General features: G+C 41.2%; 2 protein-coding genes across 2 annotated transcripts; one reads left to right on the top strand and one right to left on the bottom strand.

Annotated features, from left to right (window-relative positions):
* Positions 1-392: 392 nt before the first annotated feature.
* LOC117433588 (LEM domain-containing protein 2-like) lies at positions 393-8,471 on the bottom strand. The gene is made up of 9 exons (XM_059003405.1): positions 7,823-8,471; positions 6,440-6,480; positions 4,812-4,887; positions 4,258-4,334; positions 3,959-4,038; positions 3,492-3,622; positions 3,109-3,210; positions 2,883-2,985; positions 393-2,415 (listed from the first exon to the last, which is right to left on the bottom strand). The coding sequence occupies exons 1-9, from the start codon at positions 8,391-8,393 to the stop codon at positions 2,268-2,270; spliced, it is 1,329 nt and encodes a 442-aa protein (XP_058859388.1). The 5' UTR covers positions 8,394-8,471; the 3' UTR covers positions 393-2,267.
* A 7,274-nt stretch (positions 8,472-15,745) lies between these two features.
* On the top strand, positions 15,746-16,866 carry LOC131702034 (sodium- and chloride-dependent GABA transporter 2-like; the record flags this gene model as incomplete). The annotated part of the gene is made up of 2 exons (XM_059003451.1): positions 15,746-15,902; positions 16,706-16,866. Coding segments are annotated over 2 exons (318 nt in total), but the record flags the coding sequence as incomplete, so codon positions are not given.
* Between the last annotated feature and the right edge of the window lie 649 nt (positions 16,867-17,515).

The raw sequence follows: 17,515 nt of genomic DNA, 5'->3' as shown, positions 1-17,515 counted from the left end.
ATCCCGTAATCTCTGTATAGAAAAGGACTATGAAGAAAATGTCAATAGAAGGTTACAGTGGGGGCTGAGAATTTGTTTACAAAGCTTCGGATTACAAAAGGGTCCAGTCGGAGTACACAGCCCATTACCGTCAGAAATAGAGACGGAGGGGGTGTGCCACACCAATGTGTACCAGGAGCCCGAACACAGGAGATGCACCTTCAAAGGGCAGGGTGCAAGTGAGCTGCATCAACACCCACGCCAATACTGAACCAACAGTGGCCCCAAGTGGCCCCTTTGCATGGTAAGCTGCTCTACGACTGGAACACGTGACATCACAATGCTACACTGGAACCTCCAATGCAAGGCTGTGCAGGAGTCCTTATTCACAAAGAAGGACAACGAGACATGTGGAAAGTTTTTATTTTCAAATATCTCTTTATTTAGCTTCATTTCACAATGTCATCAAATCTCTGAAACCTCTCTGCACTACATGCAGATGCTTTTTTAAAATGTATTTACATTTTTTTTTTTTAAAGGGAATATTGTTAAAAGCGGTTTGATTGTAATGCTTTGAAAAGTATACTAAAGCAAATTTGATTCCAGATGCTTTGAGTTTGAATTCCTCCGTATTTTTTCTTGTTTAAAACATGTATGCATTTCATTTCAAATGAAGAAATAATATCTACCACTGGGGCAATTACATTTTTATTTTTGTTATTTAAAACTTTGTATTTATTGAATATTTCTTTTCACTGCTTTCCCTTAATTTAGCAGTGGAACCTCCCAAATGTATGTTATTCTCTCTGAAGAGTCTTTGTGTGTAATGCTATCAAGCCGACTCCCTGTGTTGTTTACAGTGCATGGGTACAGGGTTGGAAGCAAGGCTCCTATTGCATAGCTGTCTCACCCACTCCAGGTCCCCAGTGTGTAGGTAACACACACAGGTGCGTCTTATCAAGCTCATAGTAAAACCAGGATTGGATCAAACTGCTAAGCAACGGAAGCCGTATTTCCATTCCTGGAGTAGATGCACTATTTGTCATAACAAAATATGTCTGTATTTGGCCGACATGAATTGCACAAACACAAATACAAATAAGCAGAATGCAAGTACAGCACTCAGCACACACCGTGTTAGTACAATATAACTTTTGTTCTGTTTGCAGTCATTTTTTGAACAAGGAGAAAAACGTTTTAACATTATCCTGATGCTCAAGAAACAACCAGTGTTTAGGCTGAAGCAGTTACGTTAGTGTTCCTGGATATTTCTTACTAGGATATTTACAAAAGAAAAACAGAGGCAACTTTGCAGTGGTGGACACACAATGAAAACGACATCCACGGTGCAATGTGGTTTAACTCCCACCCCCTAACGAGTCATACAACCCCAAAACTTTAAAGACATGCAAAAGGGAACTATTTGGAAATTGGGAATAAGAAGTCCTAATCACAGGCACAACGTTGCAACATTAAATGAGGATGTGCAACAATGTAATAGTTAAGGTTAAAATCATTCTAACAGAACACACGGACTAAAGTCAACATCTGATCCAGTGTGCAGACACATTAAAACATCTTTAAACTGTCTGATCTAAAGAAAACAATTAATACAAACTATTTTAAAAGTGGTGCAAATGTGCACTGGAGTGAAAGGGTAGCACAGCCTCCTGCTAAATCTGCTCTGACCTGATCACTCCCCATTAGTCTCACCTGAATCTGCAGTCTGCACCTATAGGGGGAGGGAGAGTCTACTGAAGAGGGGCACGATTACTCAAACTCCTGGCTCTGGATCATTTCAATAATACAATCAACTGAGGGAAGTGCTGAAACCCAGGACTGTGTGCAGGTCTACTGGAGTTTCTAGCCCTGGAATGAATTGTGCATTTAGGATCTTGTTAGAAAGGAAAACATGGTCCAGCCTTGTCTCTGAACCAGTGCTGCAAAGGGGACTGTACTAGTCTCAGAGAGACTCTGATCAGGTCACTCTCCACAGACCCAGGAAAGCACAGGAGCCTCCCTGACAGAGCTCCCAGTGCAATAATGATCCTCACCTCAGCTCAATTGCAAGACTCAATTAGAACAACAACAACAACAATAATAATAATAATAATAATAATAATAATAATAATAATAATAATAATAATAATAATAATAATAATAATAATAATAACAAATTGTATTGAACAGATTCTTCTTGCACTGTACCGCAGAAAGCAATGTATTTTGGAGGAACACCCTGTATAAAAGTCCTGTGTCCAGCTGGGGTGGGGGTGTGTCCAGGCCCCCTAGCTGGAGTCGGACAGCTCCACGGGCTGGGTCCAGCGCCACACCAGGAAATCCTCCCCGGCAATGCGGTGCGTCTCTGTGCGGATACGAGACTCATTCGAGGACAGGAACTCCACAGCCCGGTCCCAAATCCGCCTCATGCGCCTCCTGGATCACACAAAAAGAGAGCTCTAATGGAAACACGCCTTTCTGAGTAAGTGTGTCTAGAGCCGTGGATCCCAATCCTGTCCCTCAAAATCCACTCCACATATTTATTCCAGCCAGGTAATGAATTAGTTAACTGACTCTTAACTGGCTCAAGTACCTAGTTGGAATAATATAGTTATTTCCTAACGTAGCTTTAAAACCAAGACCGCAATTGTCTTATAATTGTGATGCACTGATTTTGCAATAGAAATTACGCTTTGATCCATTTATTCAAAGGACACCTGACCTTCATGCAGCAGTAGAGTTTTGAATGTATTCATCTTGTAGGAGCTCGCTGATGCGTTTGGCGTGCAATCAGCTTCCACGCGACACGGAATACGAGTTGTAATGACAGAGCAGGTCCAGTGTTTGGCAGCCTTTGCTCTGATTCTGTGACTGAGCGTTTGGGTTATGCAGGAGTTACTTGCCTGTTCTGTGGTGGGATGAGGGAGTCCCGCACGTGAGGGATGGGTACATAGGGAATGGGCTCCAGACCCTGATCCCAGTCTTTATAGTGATCCCGGACCTCCCCTGCAGACAGACAGAGACACAGAAGCACAGCTCTCACTGAAGGAATACACCGTGCGCCACGTTTACAAGATTTACAAGACATGTACCCTTGAATAACGTGCCCACCCCCGAGCACCCCCCTACCTATGATCCTCTTCACCAGCTCGTACATGGCCTGCTCCTCCTCCTGCAGCCTCCTCCAGCGGTAGCGCAGCAGGATCAGGACCCCCCACAGCACCCCTAGAGCTGCCAGACACAGGGGCACAGCAGTTACTGGACTGTATTACAATGCACTGGAAAGCAGCGCTGTGTTGCAGTTTAAGACCGTATACAATTCCATATGCACTCCAGAGTCCTTTCGCACATGTTTTGCAGATATCGCTCTCATGACAGGACCTCTGTACATTCCACATGAACGTTAAAAAAGTCTATTCCTAAACAGGAATTTACCCCAGCCCCTTAGCAGAGGTTCATCTACGACTGTAAATTGTTCAGTTCTTTATTAAACACTGAAGCATGATGCTCACCAAGGACGAATATGAACATCCTGCTCATGACGGTGAAGACAGCCCTGCTGAAGCGGCACACGAGTCCCATCTGGGGCTGACTGGACTCCAGGCACCGCACTGTCCCGGGGGCATGGCCTGGCTCCACCACCCTGCACACAGAGGCACAGTTCAGCATCACTCCCACACTGCAGCACTGCCCTCGCTCAATCTCTGCTACGTGTTGTTATACTGAAGACAGAGGCTAAAGTAATCAAATATTTAATAATAAAAATAAAAAATAGAATGGATTTTCTCTCTTCTTTTGTATCTTATGTGTGTGCTGTTTTGTTTGGTCATGTAAGAAATGCTTTTATTTACAGTCTTGAGATTACAGATGAAAGGTCCACACTGGCAGTCTGACACCAGTGGAATCTCAAAGGTAGGTTCTGGGAATGGCATCAGCCTTGCACTGCCTGACGCTACCTTAGGGAAGGTGCAGAACTCACCGGATGCCCAGGTCTCGCCTGCTCTGAATGATCATCTGAAGAGCTGCTTCAAAGCGGTCCGTGTAGCCCCTGTTTAAAATCTAACAGAGTCAAGAACATGGCTTTAATTCAGGTGCATGTTTGCACAAGCAACTAAACACAACAAGAACACCACAGTGCCCTTATCAAAAACGTGCTGAAAACCAGAACAAACCACGTCTGCTATCAGAAGTCATAGAGCACACCATTTTAGATTTAAAAAAAAAAAAGTTTACCCCACTCAAGATTAAACACACAGAGGATAGGAAAAAACGACTCACGGCTAAATAACTTTTGGCATCATCAACAGAAACACATTTACTCTTGAGTTCTGATGGATTCCCACACTCAAAGTCACCTGGAAAGAAAAAAATAATATAATGTACTATCATTAATAACAACAACAACAACAACGTTAACAATATAGCTTTCAATAACAATAACATAATCACAACCAACTGACACTCCCCTCACGGGGAGAACTCTAAAAACATGACATTTCAGAAGAATGTATCTGTTTGTTTGCATTCTGGCTCTGGGGTCCAGTATACACACTCTGTTGTAGATTACAAAGTTCTCTCCAGTATACAGCACATGACCATGGCACTGCACTGTCGCTCTTTCAGTCCACTCCAAACCAGGGCTATGTTTCCAACTGGAAACACGTTGGGTCAATGAAACAATTACAGCTGTTTGCCACAAGGCTTGGGACTGCTCAGTGCAATACTGAGGACAAGGTCCTGGACTGGGGAGAACTGAACGAGCCCCGAGTGGGTACCACTCTTAAATCCCATGGCAGCGGTAGGGTCCCCATGGTAGACAGCCCTGTACCCACCTGCCACCTTGGCGAGGAAGCTGTACAGCTCAGACAGCAGCTGCATGTGCACCTTGTGTTCCTCAGCTCTGCAGTACTGGAGGGAGAGAAAACAGGGGGGGTTACAAGACAAGCTGGACAAAGGGTGCATTGTCCTGTCACCTGTGCTCCCATTTTACCAATAAAAAAAAACAAAAAACATATGATCATTAGAATCATAGTAAGAACTCGCCGCAGGTATGCATGAGCAGGGACTGTTCTGAGTTGCTTCTTTTAACTTTATTTCCTCTCAACACTGCAGAGCGCTCTAGTAGTATAGGAAAGAGAACTCCACTCTCAACACTGCAGAGCGCTCTAGTAGTATAGGAAAGAGAACTCCACTCTCAACACTGCAGAGCGCTCTAGTAGTATAGGAAAGAGAACTCCACTCTCAACACTGCAGATCTCTCTAGTAGTATAGGATAGAGATCTCCACTCAACACTGCAGAGCGCTCTAGTAGTACAGGAAAGAGAACTCCACTCAACACTGCAGAGCGCTCTAGTAGTATAGGAAAGAGAACTCCATTCAACACTGCAGAGCAGCAAAGTATGTAGAATGAAATCTTTGCATATTTGGTATTATTATCAGAGTTGTAATGACTCGACTTGACTCGAGTACGTGCAAGCAAAGACTCGACTCCCTGCTCAAAAGATGTGACTCGACTCACACAAAAAAGTCTCCATCTGACTCCAATCATTGTCTTTATGATTTACTCAATAACATACTTATTTCATTTTCATTATCTTGTCATTTTGCACATAAACAGGTTCCTGCCATGGTTGTTAAGACCATTGCTAAGGAAATAGAAAACTCCTTTCTAGCCTATAGCATCATTCTGTGATCATAGCGTCACAAGCAGCAGGGAGCCCGGGAATCAAAATGTGTAGGAGGGAAGCAAAGACAGATTTCTGATCACTGATCACAGAACATTCAGAGGAAAATAGCGATTTCTGAGTTTTGTCACAGACACAAAAAAAAACAAAACAACAACATGGAGAGTACAAAGTACATGTGGTGGTGGAGTTCGCTTTTAATAATTATACAGTTGACCGGGAGAGAAACAAGCAGGCTGCATCCTGCCAGCACTGTAAAGCGACAATATGAATAAACTGCATTCAAAACATAGCACCGGTAACTGCCACTAATTTACACTGGTAGATTTTTATTTTTTTTCAACGGCAAAAATTAGAATCTGAATGAATAATGCTAGGGCAAATTAAACAGCACAGCAGAAAAAGCACTGATTAGGAGTTATTTTTCAGGTTTTGTTAGCACACAAATAAAAGTAATGAATGTATGGAAAACGTTTCTGAGTAAAATGTTGCCTAGTGAAAGCTTGAAAAGTAAATAATTTGGGAAGTATTTGGTGCTCACTAGTCTCTCTTTATTTAATGTATGTATGTATGTATGGTTGTATGTTATTTATCTATTTATTTATGGACACCAGATCTACAAAGTTGGATCGGTGACTCGAGTCTTTACTCCCCAATGACTCGACTCCCAATTTTGGTGACTTGTTACAGCTCTGATTATTATTATTATTATTTTTTTTAGTATAAGCCACTGAAACGGTTTCATTAACTATCCCAGGGTAGTTTCGAAAACTTACTGTGTCGGTTTTCCCCTTGCAGTCCACAGGAAGCATTTTAACTGAGAAGAAGAAGAAAATAATATTCATCAAAAAAACAAATTTAACGGCTCACTGTAATGCATGAATCTGCTTACCTGCTGTGTGGTCAAGTGTGCTTAAAGTGACCAGACGTCCCGTTTTGGACTGGACAGTCCCACTTTTGGAACACTTGTCCCAGTGTCCCCAGAACTTTTCTTGGGACGCTCACTTCGTCCCGATCCCTGCCCTCCCCCGTGCATCATCGTGCCAGTAACACAACTTGTATTTTAATGCAGGCTGGTGTGTTACTATCAGATCGTTGAATGAGCAGCAGCATTAAGAAAACGACGGCACAGCACCGTGCAAATCGTCTGCTGGTTTCTATTCTCAGTGATGCCATCAGCATGTTAAAAGGGGATTTGGAAATACAACTCTTTGGAGAAACTTAAACGGTTTGCCTACCTGGATTACTATTTTCCATACTTAACTACTTCAGAAGGAAAATCCTGCTTCTGCAACCATAAACATGATTTGTGAAAAGGTGGGGAAGCTTCTGGGTGATGCAGTGGGCTTCATTTATTGCACACAGTCAAAAGATATGTAACACGTCACCATCTTTAATAGTAATATTTAATAGTAGAAAGTGGCTGAAAACAAATGTGCTTGTATCTATTAATCACAGCACAATCCAAGCAGAAACCACAATAGGAAAAAAATACAGGACAAATACCACGGCATATTAAATAGTAAGAAATTAAATACTGTATTTTGAAAAATGGATTCTCTTAAATAACCATTTAGTATTGAGATATGTAATGTTTTCATACAGGAAGGGCCTGGTTTGCAGATTGGACACTGGAGGATAGCAGAGAGAGAGAGAGAGAGAAATGGAAAGTGAAAATCAGAGAGAAGGTTTCTTAGGCAGAAAACCGTCTAGCTTTGCAGCAGTATCAGCAATAAAGTAGATGGTGAATTGAGAATCTTGGTATTTTCTGTTATTGAATTGGTACTGTGTAATGTAATAACTATACTTCTTGTGTAGAAATGAAATTACGAAAGACAACAGGATAATTTATTCTCAAAAAAAGTTTTTGAAAGTAGAGTCCACTGTGAATATCACCAGGAGCCTCCGCCTTCACTTTCAATATGATATCAGATCACACATTCCCAGTTAAAATAAAACCCTACAGCTTCCCCATAGCTTGGAAGGGATTCACAATATTCCCATACTGTCCCACACTTACAAATCTGGTCACCTAAGTATGCTACTATTTTAAATGTTAATGGACAGAAGCACGGTACACTTGCATTGCACGACCGCATACACTTACACTGAAACTAACGTTTATATTACCGCAGGGCATTATTTTAAACTGTACTTACTATTATTTTTCACATCTTCGTTTTGCCCCAGACCCACGGTTTTCACATAGACCAGCCAAATCAGGACGGCGGACAGAACCAGGGTGCATGTAAACAGAACCCGAGAGAGCTGGCGATCCAGAAACACGTTCTGCTTCACCGTGCTGTCGCATCGCTTCTGCAAATCCTCCTTTGTGTACGAGGTGAACTGGTTCGTGTGTGCAGCCGGCGGGCCATAGTGGGAATACGCTTCATAATCGTCGGATTCGTCGCTGTCCTGCTGGTTGAAACTTGGAGTCCGGTATCGGTGGCTGGGGCTGGCACTCTTCTCCCGCAGTCTCAGGCTGTCATGCCTGTGGCTGTGTTGGGTTTGATGCTGCGGACTGCTCGCGATGTTGCTGTTGCTGGAGCTCAGTCCATGCTTGTGGGATCTCTGGGTTCTGGCAAACCTCGATTTACTGCAGTTTTCTGACCCGAGCTTCTTGAGTTTGTTGAGGTAAAGCTTCCTGGTGCTGTCTGAGATTGGACCCGGATAGAACCCGAAAGATTTCAGCTCCCTCCGAAGTTCCTCATCGTCTAAAGTAGAAGCCATGATTGGAAATCTTAGGCGGAAGTTTCGAGGGGTCAATGTGGGCGCGCAGCGACGCCATGTTGGGGAGGGCAAATTAAAGTGCGGGCCTAGTCGATGAGGTAAGAACAAGAAAATGTTTCTGAAGGAAAGAGGATTTGAAGTTAAAATGAAGGGGAAGTTCTCTGAAAGATTTGAGATGAAAAATGGAACTCCTCAAGGAAGTGTTATCAGCCCTTTGCTATTTAATATAATGATAAGTGATTTAGCTGAGGATATTTTAGTAGGATCAAAAGTACCTGTAGGTCTGTTTGCTGATGATGGGGTTATTTATAAAAGGAATAAACACATTGAAATAGTTAGGAGGGAATTGCAGGAGGCAATGAATAATTTGGAAAAGTGGTCAAATAAATGGGGCTTTAAAATATCAGTAACAAAAACAGAAGTGCTATTATTTTCACAAATAAGAAGAGAGCAGGAGAAGTTAAATTTATTATACCAAGATAAGACTCTTAAAGAGGTGGAGGAATTTAAATACTTGGGAGTGTGGTTTGATAAAAAATTAACTTGGGAAAAACAAATAAATTCTATAATAGATAAATGTAAAGGAAGGATAAATATTCTAAGAAGTATTTCAGGGACGAGTTGGGGAGCAAATCAAACTAGTATGATGCTGATATACAGAGGGTTAATTAGGAGTGTAATAGATTATGGAAGTCAGATTCTAGTGGGAACTTGTAAAAGTAAGGTGGGAAAATTGGATAATTTGCAAAGCAATAAGGGTGTGTATAGGAGCTATGAAATCTGCTCCAATAAATGCTATGCAGGTTTAATAAATGAGATGCCATTGGAACTAAGGAGAAAATGGCTAAGTATAAAATATTGGATAAAGGCTAACTCTCTGCATTCAGAATTTCCTCCTCGGAAAAGCATGGAAGATAGGTGGATTAATCACTATAAAAAGGAGAGTTGGGAAACAAATGGGGGCACGTTGGGGTATTGGATGCAAAAATGGATAAAGGAATTGGGAATGGAAAATCTGAAGTTGGTAAAGAATGTTAATATAAATGTGTTACGAGATGGTTGATGGAAAAACCAAACTTGTAAAGAATTGAGTGAGCAAGTGAAGAAAGGAGGGGAAAAAATGGAACTGAAAAGAAAGAGTCAAGCTTTTTGTAGAGGAGAAGAGTATGGAGGCACTATGTATATATGCAGATCCAAGGATCCAAAAACAGGAAGAGTGGCGATGGCATGTTATATCCCAGAATTAGAGATCTGTAAAATAGCGAGGATAACAGACCATTTATCAGTATATGTTGCAGAAATGGTAGCTATAGGGGGCTCCCGAGTGGCGCATCCAGTAAAGGCTCTCCGCGTGGAGTGCAAGATGTGCCCTATAGCCTGGAGATCGCAGGTTCGAATCCAGGCTATGTCACAGCCGACCGTGACCGGGAGTTCCTAGGAGGCGGCTTACAATTGGCTGAGCGCTGCCCGGGTAGGGAGGGCTTAGGTCGGCAGGGGAATCCACGGCTCACCGCGCATCAGCGACCCCTGGGGCCGATAGGGCGCCTGTGGTTCTGCAGTGGAGCTGCCAGATCTGTGTTATCCTCCGGCACTATAGGTCTGGTGGCATCGCTGTGGATCTGCAGTGTGAAAAATGACGGCTTGGCAGGAGCACGTTCTGGAGGACATGTGCTCCAGCCGCCGTTTCCTGTGTCGGCGGGGGGTTTGCGAGCGGTGAGCCGAGAATACAGATAATAATTGGGCATGCTAAATTGGGGAGAAAACTGGGGTAAAAAAAAAATTGGCAACGACTAAATTTTGAAAAAAAAATATATATATATAAAAAAGAAATGGTAGCTATACTATTTGCAATAGTTAAAATAGCTGAAATAAAGCCTAAAAAAGCAGTCATATTTTCAGATTCTTTAAGTGTACTTATTGCATTAAAAGGGGAGTTTACTAATAGAAGAGATATCATGTTTGAAATAATGCAACAATATAAGGAATGTGCAATAATGGGGATCGAAGTGATTTTAGTTTGGATTCCTGGTCACTCTGGCATTCTGGGCAACGAGATGGTAGATCTGGCAGCAAAAAGTGGGTTAAAAAGAGAGGAAACTGATGTGGTGATTCCTCTGGGATCGCAGGAAATGGGAGGCTATGTGAAAAAAATGATAGTAAAAAAATGGCAGAAGAGATGGGATGAAAGCATAAAAGGAAGGTTTTATCATAATATCCAGAAAGAGGTGAATAACAGTTGGGTGAACAAAGAATTGGGAAGGAAAGAGCGTTGGATAGGTTAAGGATTGGGCAGAGTTCTTTAAATGAACATCTATTAAGACTGGGGAAACATGAAGATGGAAAGTGTGAGAAATATGAGGAGCAGAGAAGGAAAATGGAGACGAGGCTGAGGGAAATGGAGGTATATAGATTAACCAGAAGAAGAACAAGAAAACAGGTTCCTTTTAAATATACTGAAACTATATTGAACAATGAGGAAATAGCAAATGGATACAAATAATTCCCAGTATAACACTACACCTGAGGCGGGACATGTTACTGGACAAATCATGCACCACCTACTGTCTATTAAAACCAATATGTTCTCCATGTAATTAAAATGTTTACCTAAAAAGCAAACACATTTTATACCAAAGAATGACAAGGCAAAACGGTTTACTGTTAAATTCCTGTTTATTGTTTTCAAAACACAGAAAAGTGCACTGAATATATATATGCTTTTATTAAAATAATTTATTTTGAATTTTTTAGATTCTTCTTGCTGCCGATCTGCAGACGATGTCACAGGAACCCATCTGGAGTGGTTCTAAAGCTCTGGTCCTTATTGAGCTGGCAGAAGAAGGAAAGGTGCACATGTTAGATCTGGCTGTGGCATGCAGGTGAAGTGCCTCAGGGTATCGCTGGCACTTACATATGCAAAGCATGCATTAACAACACAAGCATGCACAGCTGGGTACTGGTTTGATTTCTGGTTCCAGCCACCTGAACAACTCATTTGTATTTTTCATTTCCTTGAATCAGCATAGCTAGCCAGTTCCTAAAACCAGTATAACCTCCTTCAGACCGGTGCTAGACGTTTCTGACAGCAGCCCCCTCTCCCAGTATTCCCAGTAAGCCTCACCTTTCCCCCCTTCCTCCAGCATCTCGTTCAGTACCTCCCCCAGTGCCGCCCCGTACTTGTCAAACTGCCGGGGGCTCAGTTGAACCCCGATCTCCAGGGGGGTGCCCAGCTGAGCGAGAGAAATAAAAAAGAGGGAGTTTACAACCCAGGACACCAAGAGATGATGCACTAAATCAGGGTGCTGTTTGTTTCTTAAAGAGGCACAGGAGTGCTAACCCTGGTCCCACCTGGATCAAACCCTACACATGTATAATAATCCTGGACTGAATAAGCCCCGTTCTTTGACATAACAGTTGCAGCCCCAGTGTGCTGTGGATTGTGTGTGTGTGGCTGGCTGGAGAGACCCAGCCTGAGCCCCTGTAGTTTTGACCTCCTTACCATGGCAGCCTCCTCCTCCATGTATCTCTCTGGAGCGGCCAGCTCTCCCGACTCTATCTCCCCCGATCTCACCGACTTCTTCCCTGTCTTGCTCTTCTCCTTCTCCTGAGGAGCACACAACAATGAGCTGGTGCCTTCCTGATAAAAGATTACTCCTGTTTTGTTTTTATTCCAATGACATTCCTAAAATTCACAGCACAGTCATTTTTATTCCCAGGTATTACTTGGAAATGAATGCAGTATTTTAAAGGGCTGCGTTATATCATCGAGGTGTTCCTAATACTCTTTAATATCGATTTAAATAATTGTTATTTTTGCTTAGATTATTATTTGCCATGCTTACTAACTATCCCTGAAAGGAAGTGCTTCTGAAAAAGCCGATTGTGGCTATACCACTGATGCACAATGCTTCAGCTATGGGCACAGCGCATACCTTCTCTTACCTCGCTTCCCCACCATCAGTCTTTGAGGAGTCTTTTCAGAAGTCATTTAGCAATTGCGGCAAATAACAAAGCAGAGAATCATACAGATCACACGGGATCGCAGTTTAAACAGGAATTAAATATTAGATGCAAACTGTAAAATATTCGTTTGAGCACTCCCAGGTTGTTTGTTTCTCATTCTGCAACTCTGACATAAAAAACAGACAGTAATTTAATGTATTCATGTAAATGTGTCCCAGTGTCTCTCCCTGGCTCAGTGCTTTGCTACGTTACCATCATCCTCCTCATGTCACTGGGGCTGAAGAAGCTGAGAAATCCTTCAGTCTGCTCTGCCAGCATGGCCACCAAACACACCACCAAGAGGCTGCCAATCACCTTACCGTGGACCATCGTGTCACTGCAACGGAGAGCAGCGTCCGTAAGAAACACATCAAGGAGTCTTTGGGCTGGATTCTCAAAGCTGTTTACTCGAAATCATTAGCACAATGTTTTCAGAAAGAGAAACGCACCCCATAAAGCTACCAAACCAGAAATTAACAACAAGACTTAAGTATTAAGTTGTTTCTTATTCGTCTTAGAGGTTTAATTGGTGTTTTTTGTATTTCAGAAAACAATTGTGCTAATGACAATTAGGAGTATACAGCCCATGCATTTCAACAACAGAATTCAATATGTAAGCCTTGAGGCTGGGAACACCACTGTTTTAAAGCCAGCTGACTGTTTGTGGGTAAAATTTCCCATCAATGTTTCATAACTTTTTTTTCGTCTTCCTCCCATGTGAGTGAATGCATGTGAGTGAATGATTGTGAATGAACGCATTATATAATGAGCTGCAGTAAGAAGTTCTATGTTATAACTTTACGTGTTGTTATTTTTTTACAGAAAGTGGCGTATTGTATTGTTTTTAAAGTTCACCACAGTAAAAGCACAAGAAAGCATTTTAAATGAAAATATTTTAGAAAGAAAGTAAAACAAACTAAGTTACTTGGAAATGACGCACCTGTGCTAGTAGTGACTACATTAGCAAACCCGTGAGACACAGGCCACTACATTGAAAGCTGAAAAACAATCAGACTGCACTTACATTTCCAGGTGGTTTCCTTGTGCTGTTTGCTGGTGCCTGGTTCTCTTGCTGTGTTCTGTTGAGTTATTCCCAGGCAAGGCGTCTTATAAACTGTCCTCAAGTGCACAATCAAGGCTGTGTATTGGCCCTGCTTACATCATTGTCCACAAATTACTTCCTGCTCTCAGGAATACTGAACATTGTAAGATTTCATAGATACCAAGCTGTAATCCTGATTGCAGGAGGAATGTTAGCAGCTACGCACCTCCGGAGGCTCGCTACGGAAACATTTCTATTGCATTTTATTGTTCATCATTTTACTGTTGTACAGCGATGGCATCACCTGGAATTTTAGGATTGAGACATCATTTAAAAAAAAAAAAAAAAAAATATATATATATATACTTGCAAAAGTCTACCGGAAGCCGTACTAGTAGTACAGTATTTCATGTTTGATTTTTCCATTTTTGTCAGTTTTTCTTTAAGTATATGGAAAACTACAACGTGGTATGTAATTCAATATGTTAACGTAACATTATTCAGCAGGTTTCATTCAAATTTCTGAAGCCAGTTAAATCTATAGGCTGATGCAAAACTTTTGGCCACTAGCTGTCGGGCTCCATTGATCCCCCCTCCTGCTGGAATGCTTGATCAGGTGATCCAAGGAAGCAAAGGATTCTTAAAAGAAAAATGGGCAAATCAGGTCACAACAACTGCTAATAAACAGCATGCTGGCCTCATTGCAAGAAAAAACTAAACAGGTAGTCCAACAACCCACCATCTTATAACAAGGACAAAGACGAGACAAAAACTTGGGCAGAGCCGAACTGCAGTCATTTATTTTACAAAACTTTGGATTAAATACTCAAAACAGTCCTTAACTAACAGGGACCATGCGTTTCATATCTTGTCTTTTTTTAAAACAACATTGGAAATAATTAAATGTAAAATACATATATACTGTAAACAGATATCTATATAAGAGGAAGACTATAATAAAACATGACAGGCATTCTTTAAATGCTAAGTGAATCACTGTCACACTGTTCAAGGTCTGAGTGATATACAGCCCTAAGTTACAGCACTCTGTTCCCATTCAGTGAAATACACTTATCTTACTGAAGATAAACCACAGTAAATTCAAGGAGCTCTGGGCAGCATCCTGGCTACAGTGAATTTTATTGCAGCTTGTTGACGTACCTCTTTTGCACTGCGGAGATGAGACGCATCGTTCCCGGAGAGAAGGGGCGCAGGGCCATCACTTCGGTCTCTTAATCAGTTTCACATTCAATTACAGTGCCTAAGAAATACTCCCATTTCAACAGTCTTTGGGGAACTTTTTCATAATTTTTTTTTCTTGTTTCAATAACAAACATTTGACAATGCCAGCCCATTATTATACCCTGACCCATCCCAAAACATCCCAGCATTATACCCTGACCCATCCCAAAACCCGTCCCAAAACATCCCAACAGTATAAACTGTCCCATCCCAAAACCGGAGGGGGGGCACCTACTGCAGAGAGAGACACTCGGAAACACTCGCTGATCTTTACACAAGACATTTACAATAATCAGAAGGTACAGGTGAAAGAACCTGTTGTGATGAAAGTGTGTAGAGCCAGTCAACGCTGTGAGTTAATTGACAGAAGTCTTTCCCAGTGTCTTCAATATTGATGACATTAAGAGAGACTTTTTTTGGCACTCGCCCGTGTCCGATCGGGCAAATCTAGATTGGCCCAGAACTTGGCCGCTGGAAACCCAGCACAGCGTCGCTACATTGTTGTCAGAAGTGGAGTCGAGGCAGGTACCCCGGCACGCACTAGGAAGCTGGCAGGGGAGACTGTAGAAATGCAAAACTAGATTGGCTCAGCATCGATGTTGAAGCTTTGCATGAAACTATTGACTATTGTATAAAGTTACCTCTGTGTTTTGAATCTTCTGCCGTTGTGCTGAATTCACATTAAATGTGGTTATGATTCATGGGACACCCTATATAACCACCATATACCACAAACAGTATGTTTATGTACAGGCTAATATTTGTTTTTTATTCAGAATGCATTGACATTATACACTACTAGATCCACAATTGAACTATGAAATTACATTTCTCCTATTGCAGCGCTTCTCTTGTGTATGTTCAGTAAATAGTTTTTGGGGATGGGGGGAATCGTACTTTCTCCTTTGCTCTAAGGCCATGCATTGCACAGTATTGTATATGACAACCAATCTGCTTTTCATTTGAGCCTCTGGTGCTGACAGAAGGCAAATTAGAATGACAGGTTGGTAGCAGGTGGATAAAAACATGTATGTAGTCTATAACACTGCAGGCAGGATGGAGTTAACCATGGTCTCATAGACCAGCAGCACAGAAGAGGGTGAAAATACAGGTGAGGGGCCAGTGGGCAAGCAAAACAGAGGTCATCCTGGCTGCTGATGGGCAGATTGTCAGGCTGGGAAACGTGTGGAGGTTCCCGTACCTGTGCTACAAAAACGGAGGAGGTGGGTGTCAACATTTTCTTATGCCTGCTTACATGAATATTTTTAATAAAGAAATATGAGTCTGTTTTTAACTGGTATGTTACTGCATGAAATGAAATACTTCACAGATACAGTTGAAAAAGCACAGTTAATATGGTCCAAATCTTTTTCTGTTTTATAAATGTGTAAATTTAGAGACCATAAAAGGTGACGGACAATTTACTGGCTACATCCATTACAGAAAGACCCAACTCCTTATAAAAAATATACCATACAGTACTTATGTTTGTAATTATGTGTTTAAACATTAGGTTGTTAGTTTAGTGATTCAAAGTCATCTTCTAAAATATGGAAATTAGTACAAATTAGATTCCATTAGAACATACATTCTTTGACTATTCTTGGCAATGGAGCAGAGTGATATACAAATGATGTTATATATCAAACAATGTAACATATCAAACAAAGTGTTGTCACGTACAACAGCATTCTGCACTAAATACTGCAATTTAGTAACTTTTTGTAATTTTCTGTAAAATGCAGTAATTTGTTGTATACTGTGGTTGTAAATATTTTTGTATACTACGTATATTTATGTATCAGAATGTATGCTGTATTCTACAATACATACTACAATTTATAACAGAATTTTGCTTTAACTTATTTTAATTAAAATAGTAAATACAGAAGTCTACTAAAACTAAATATTTCAGAACACTAACTACCACCTACTATGTCCTAGTAAGCGGCCAACTATTAAAAGTGGGATTTATACATTGTGGGAGTTAATACAATGTTTTATCTTGCATTGTTTCATCAAACAGGTGTGTTCTTGATTCCCTACCTGCTGTTCCTGGTGTTCTGCGGGATACCTCTGTTCCTCCTGGAGACGGCTCTGGGGCAGTACACCAGCCAGGGGAGCATCACCGCCTGGAGGAGAATCTGCCCCCTCTTTGAAGGCGAGTGTAAAGATTACAGTTCATAAAAGAACTGTAATTGTAACTGTAACTATAAGGGTGTGATTTGGTGTAATAACCTGGATTCCCCTATAGCTGTTGTTGAGTTACTATATTTGTGTTGTTTCCCAGTTAGAACATGAAGTTATTATTTTGTACAATACTGCCTATCTATCTGTCTGGCACCCCCATAGTTTATCACAGTAAATTTACACAGTAATGTTGCAGTTTACGATGCTTTTTCCCATGCTTATATCATGTAGTCTTAACCTATTTTGTGTTAGTGTCATAATGAAAGCAAGACCACAGTAGAAGACAGTGTGTTTTTTTATGTACTCCTTTTCTACCTAAACATTTGTTTGGTGAAGCATTCATGATGCTGACATGGAGAATTTGATGTGGTTGTCTCAGTTAGCATACTGTAAGAATATAGGGTTTATAATCAGTATTATAGGGGCTTGGCACATTCGTCTCTCAGCTTTTGTAGAGAATATATATTTCTGAATCCCAAAAAAGACGTGGGATTATTACACTACAGGATTGCACACACTATATAATTTACAAAGTATAATTTACTATATCAGTTATGTATATGGATTTATTTATAAAACATTAACCATTTTTAAATAAGAAGTTAAACTACACAGCGACCTGCACCAAGAACAAGGTGAAATTTCT

Source organism: Acipenser ruthenus, chromosome 29, assembly GCF_902713425.1.
Source record: "Acipenser ruthenus chromosome 29, fAciRut3.2 maternal haplotype, whole genome shotgun sequence".
Taxonomy (NCBI): domain Eukaryota; kingdom Metazoa; phylum Chordata; class Actinopteri; order Acipenseriformes; family Acipenseridae; genus Acipenser; species Acipenser ruthenus.
The sequence above is the reverse complement of the archived record's forward strand: the minus strand, read 5'-3'. Positions and strand labels throughout refer to the sequence as shown.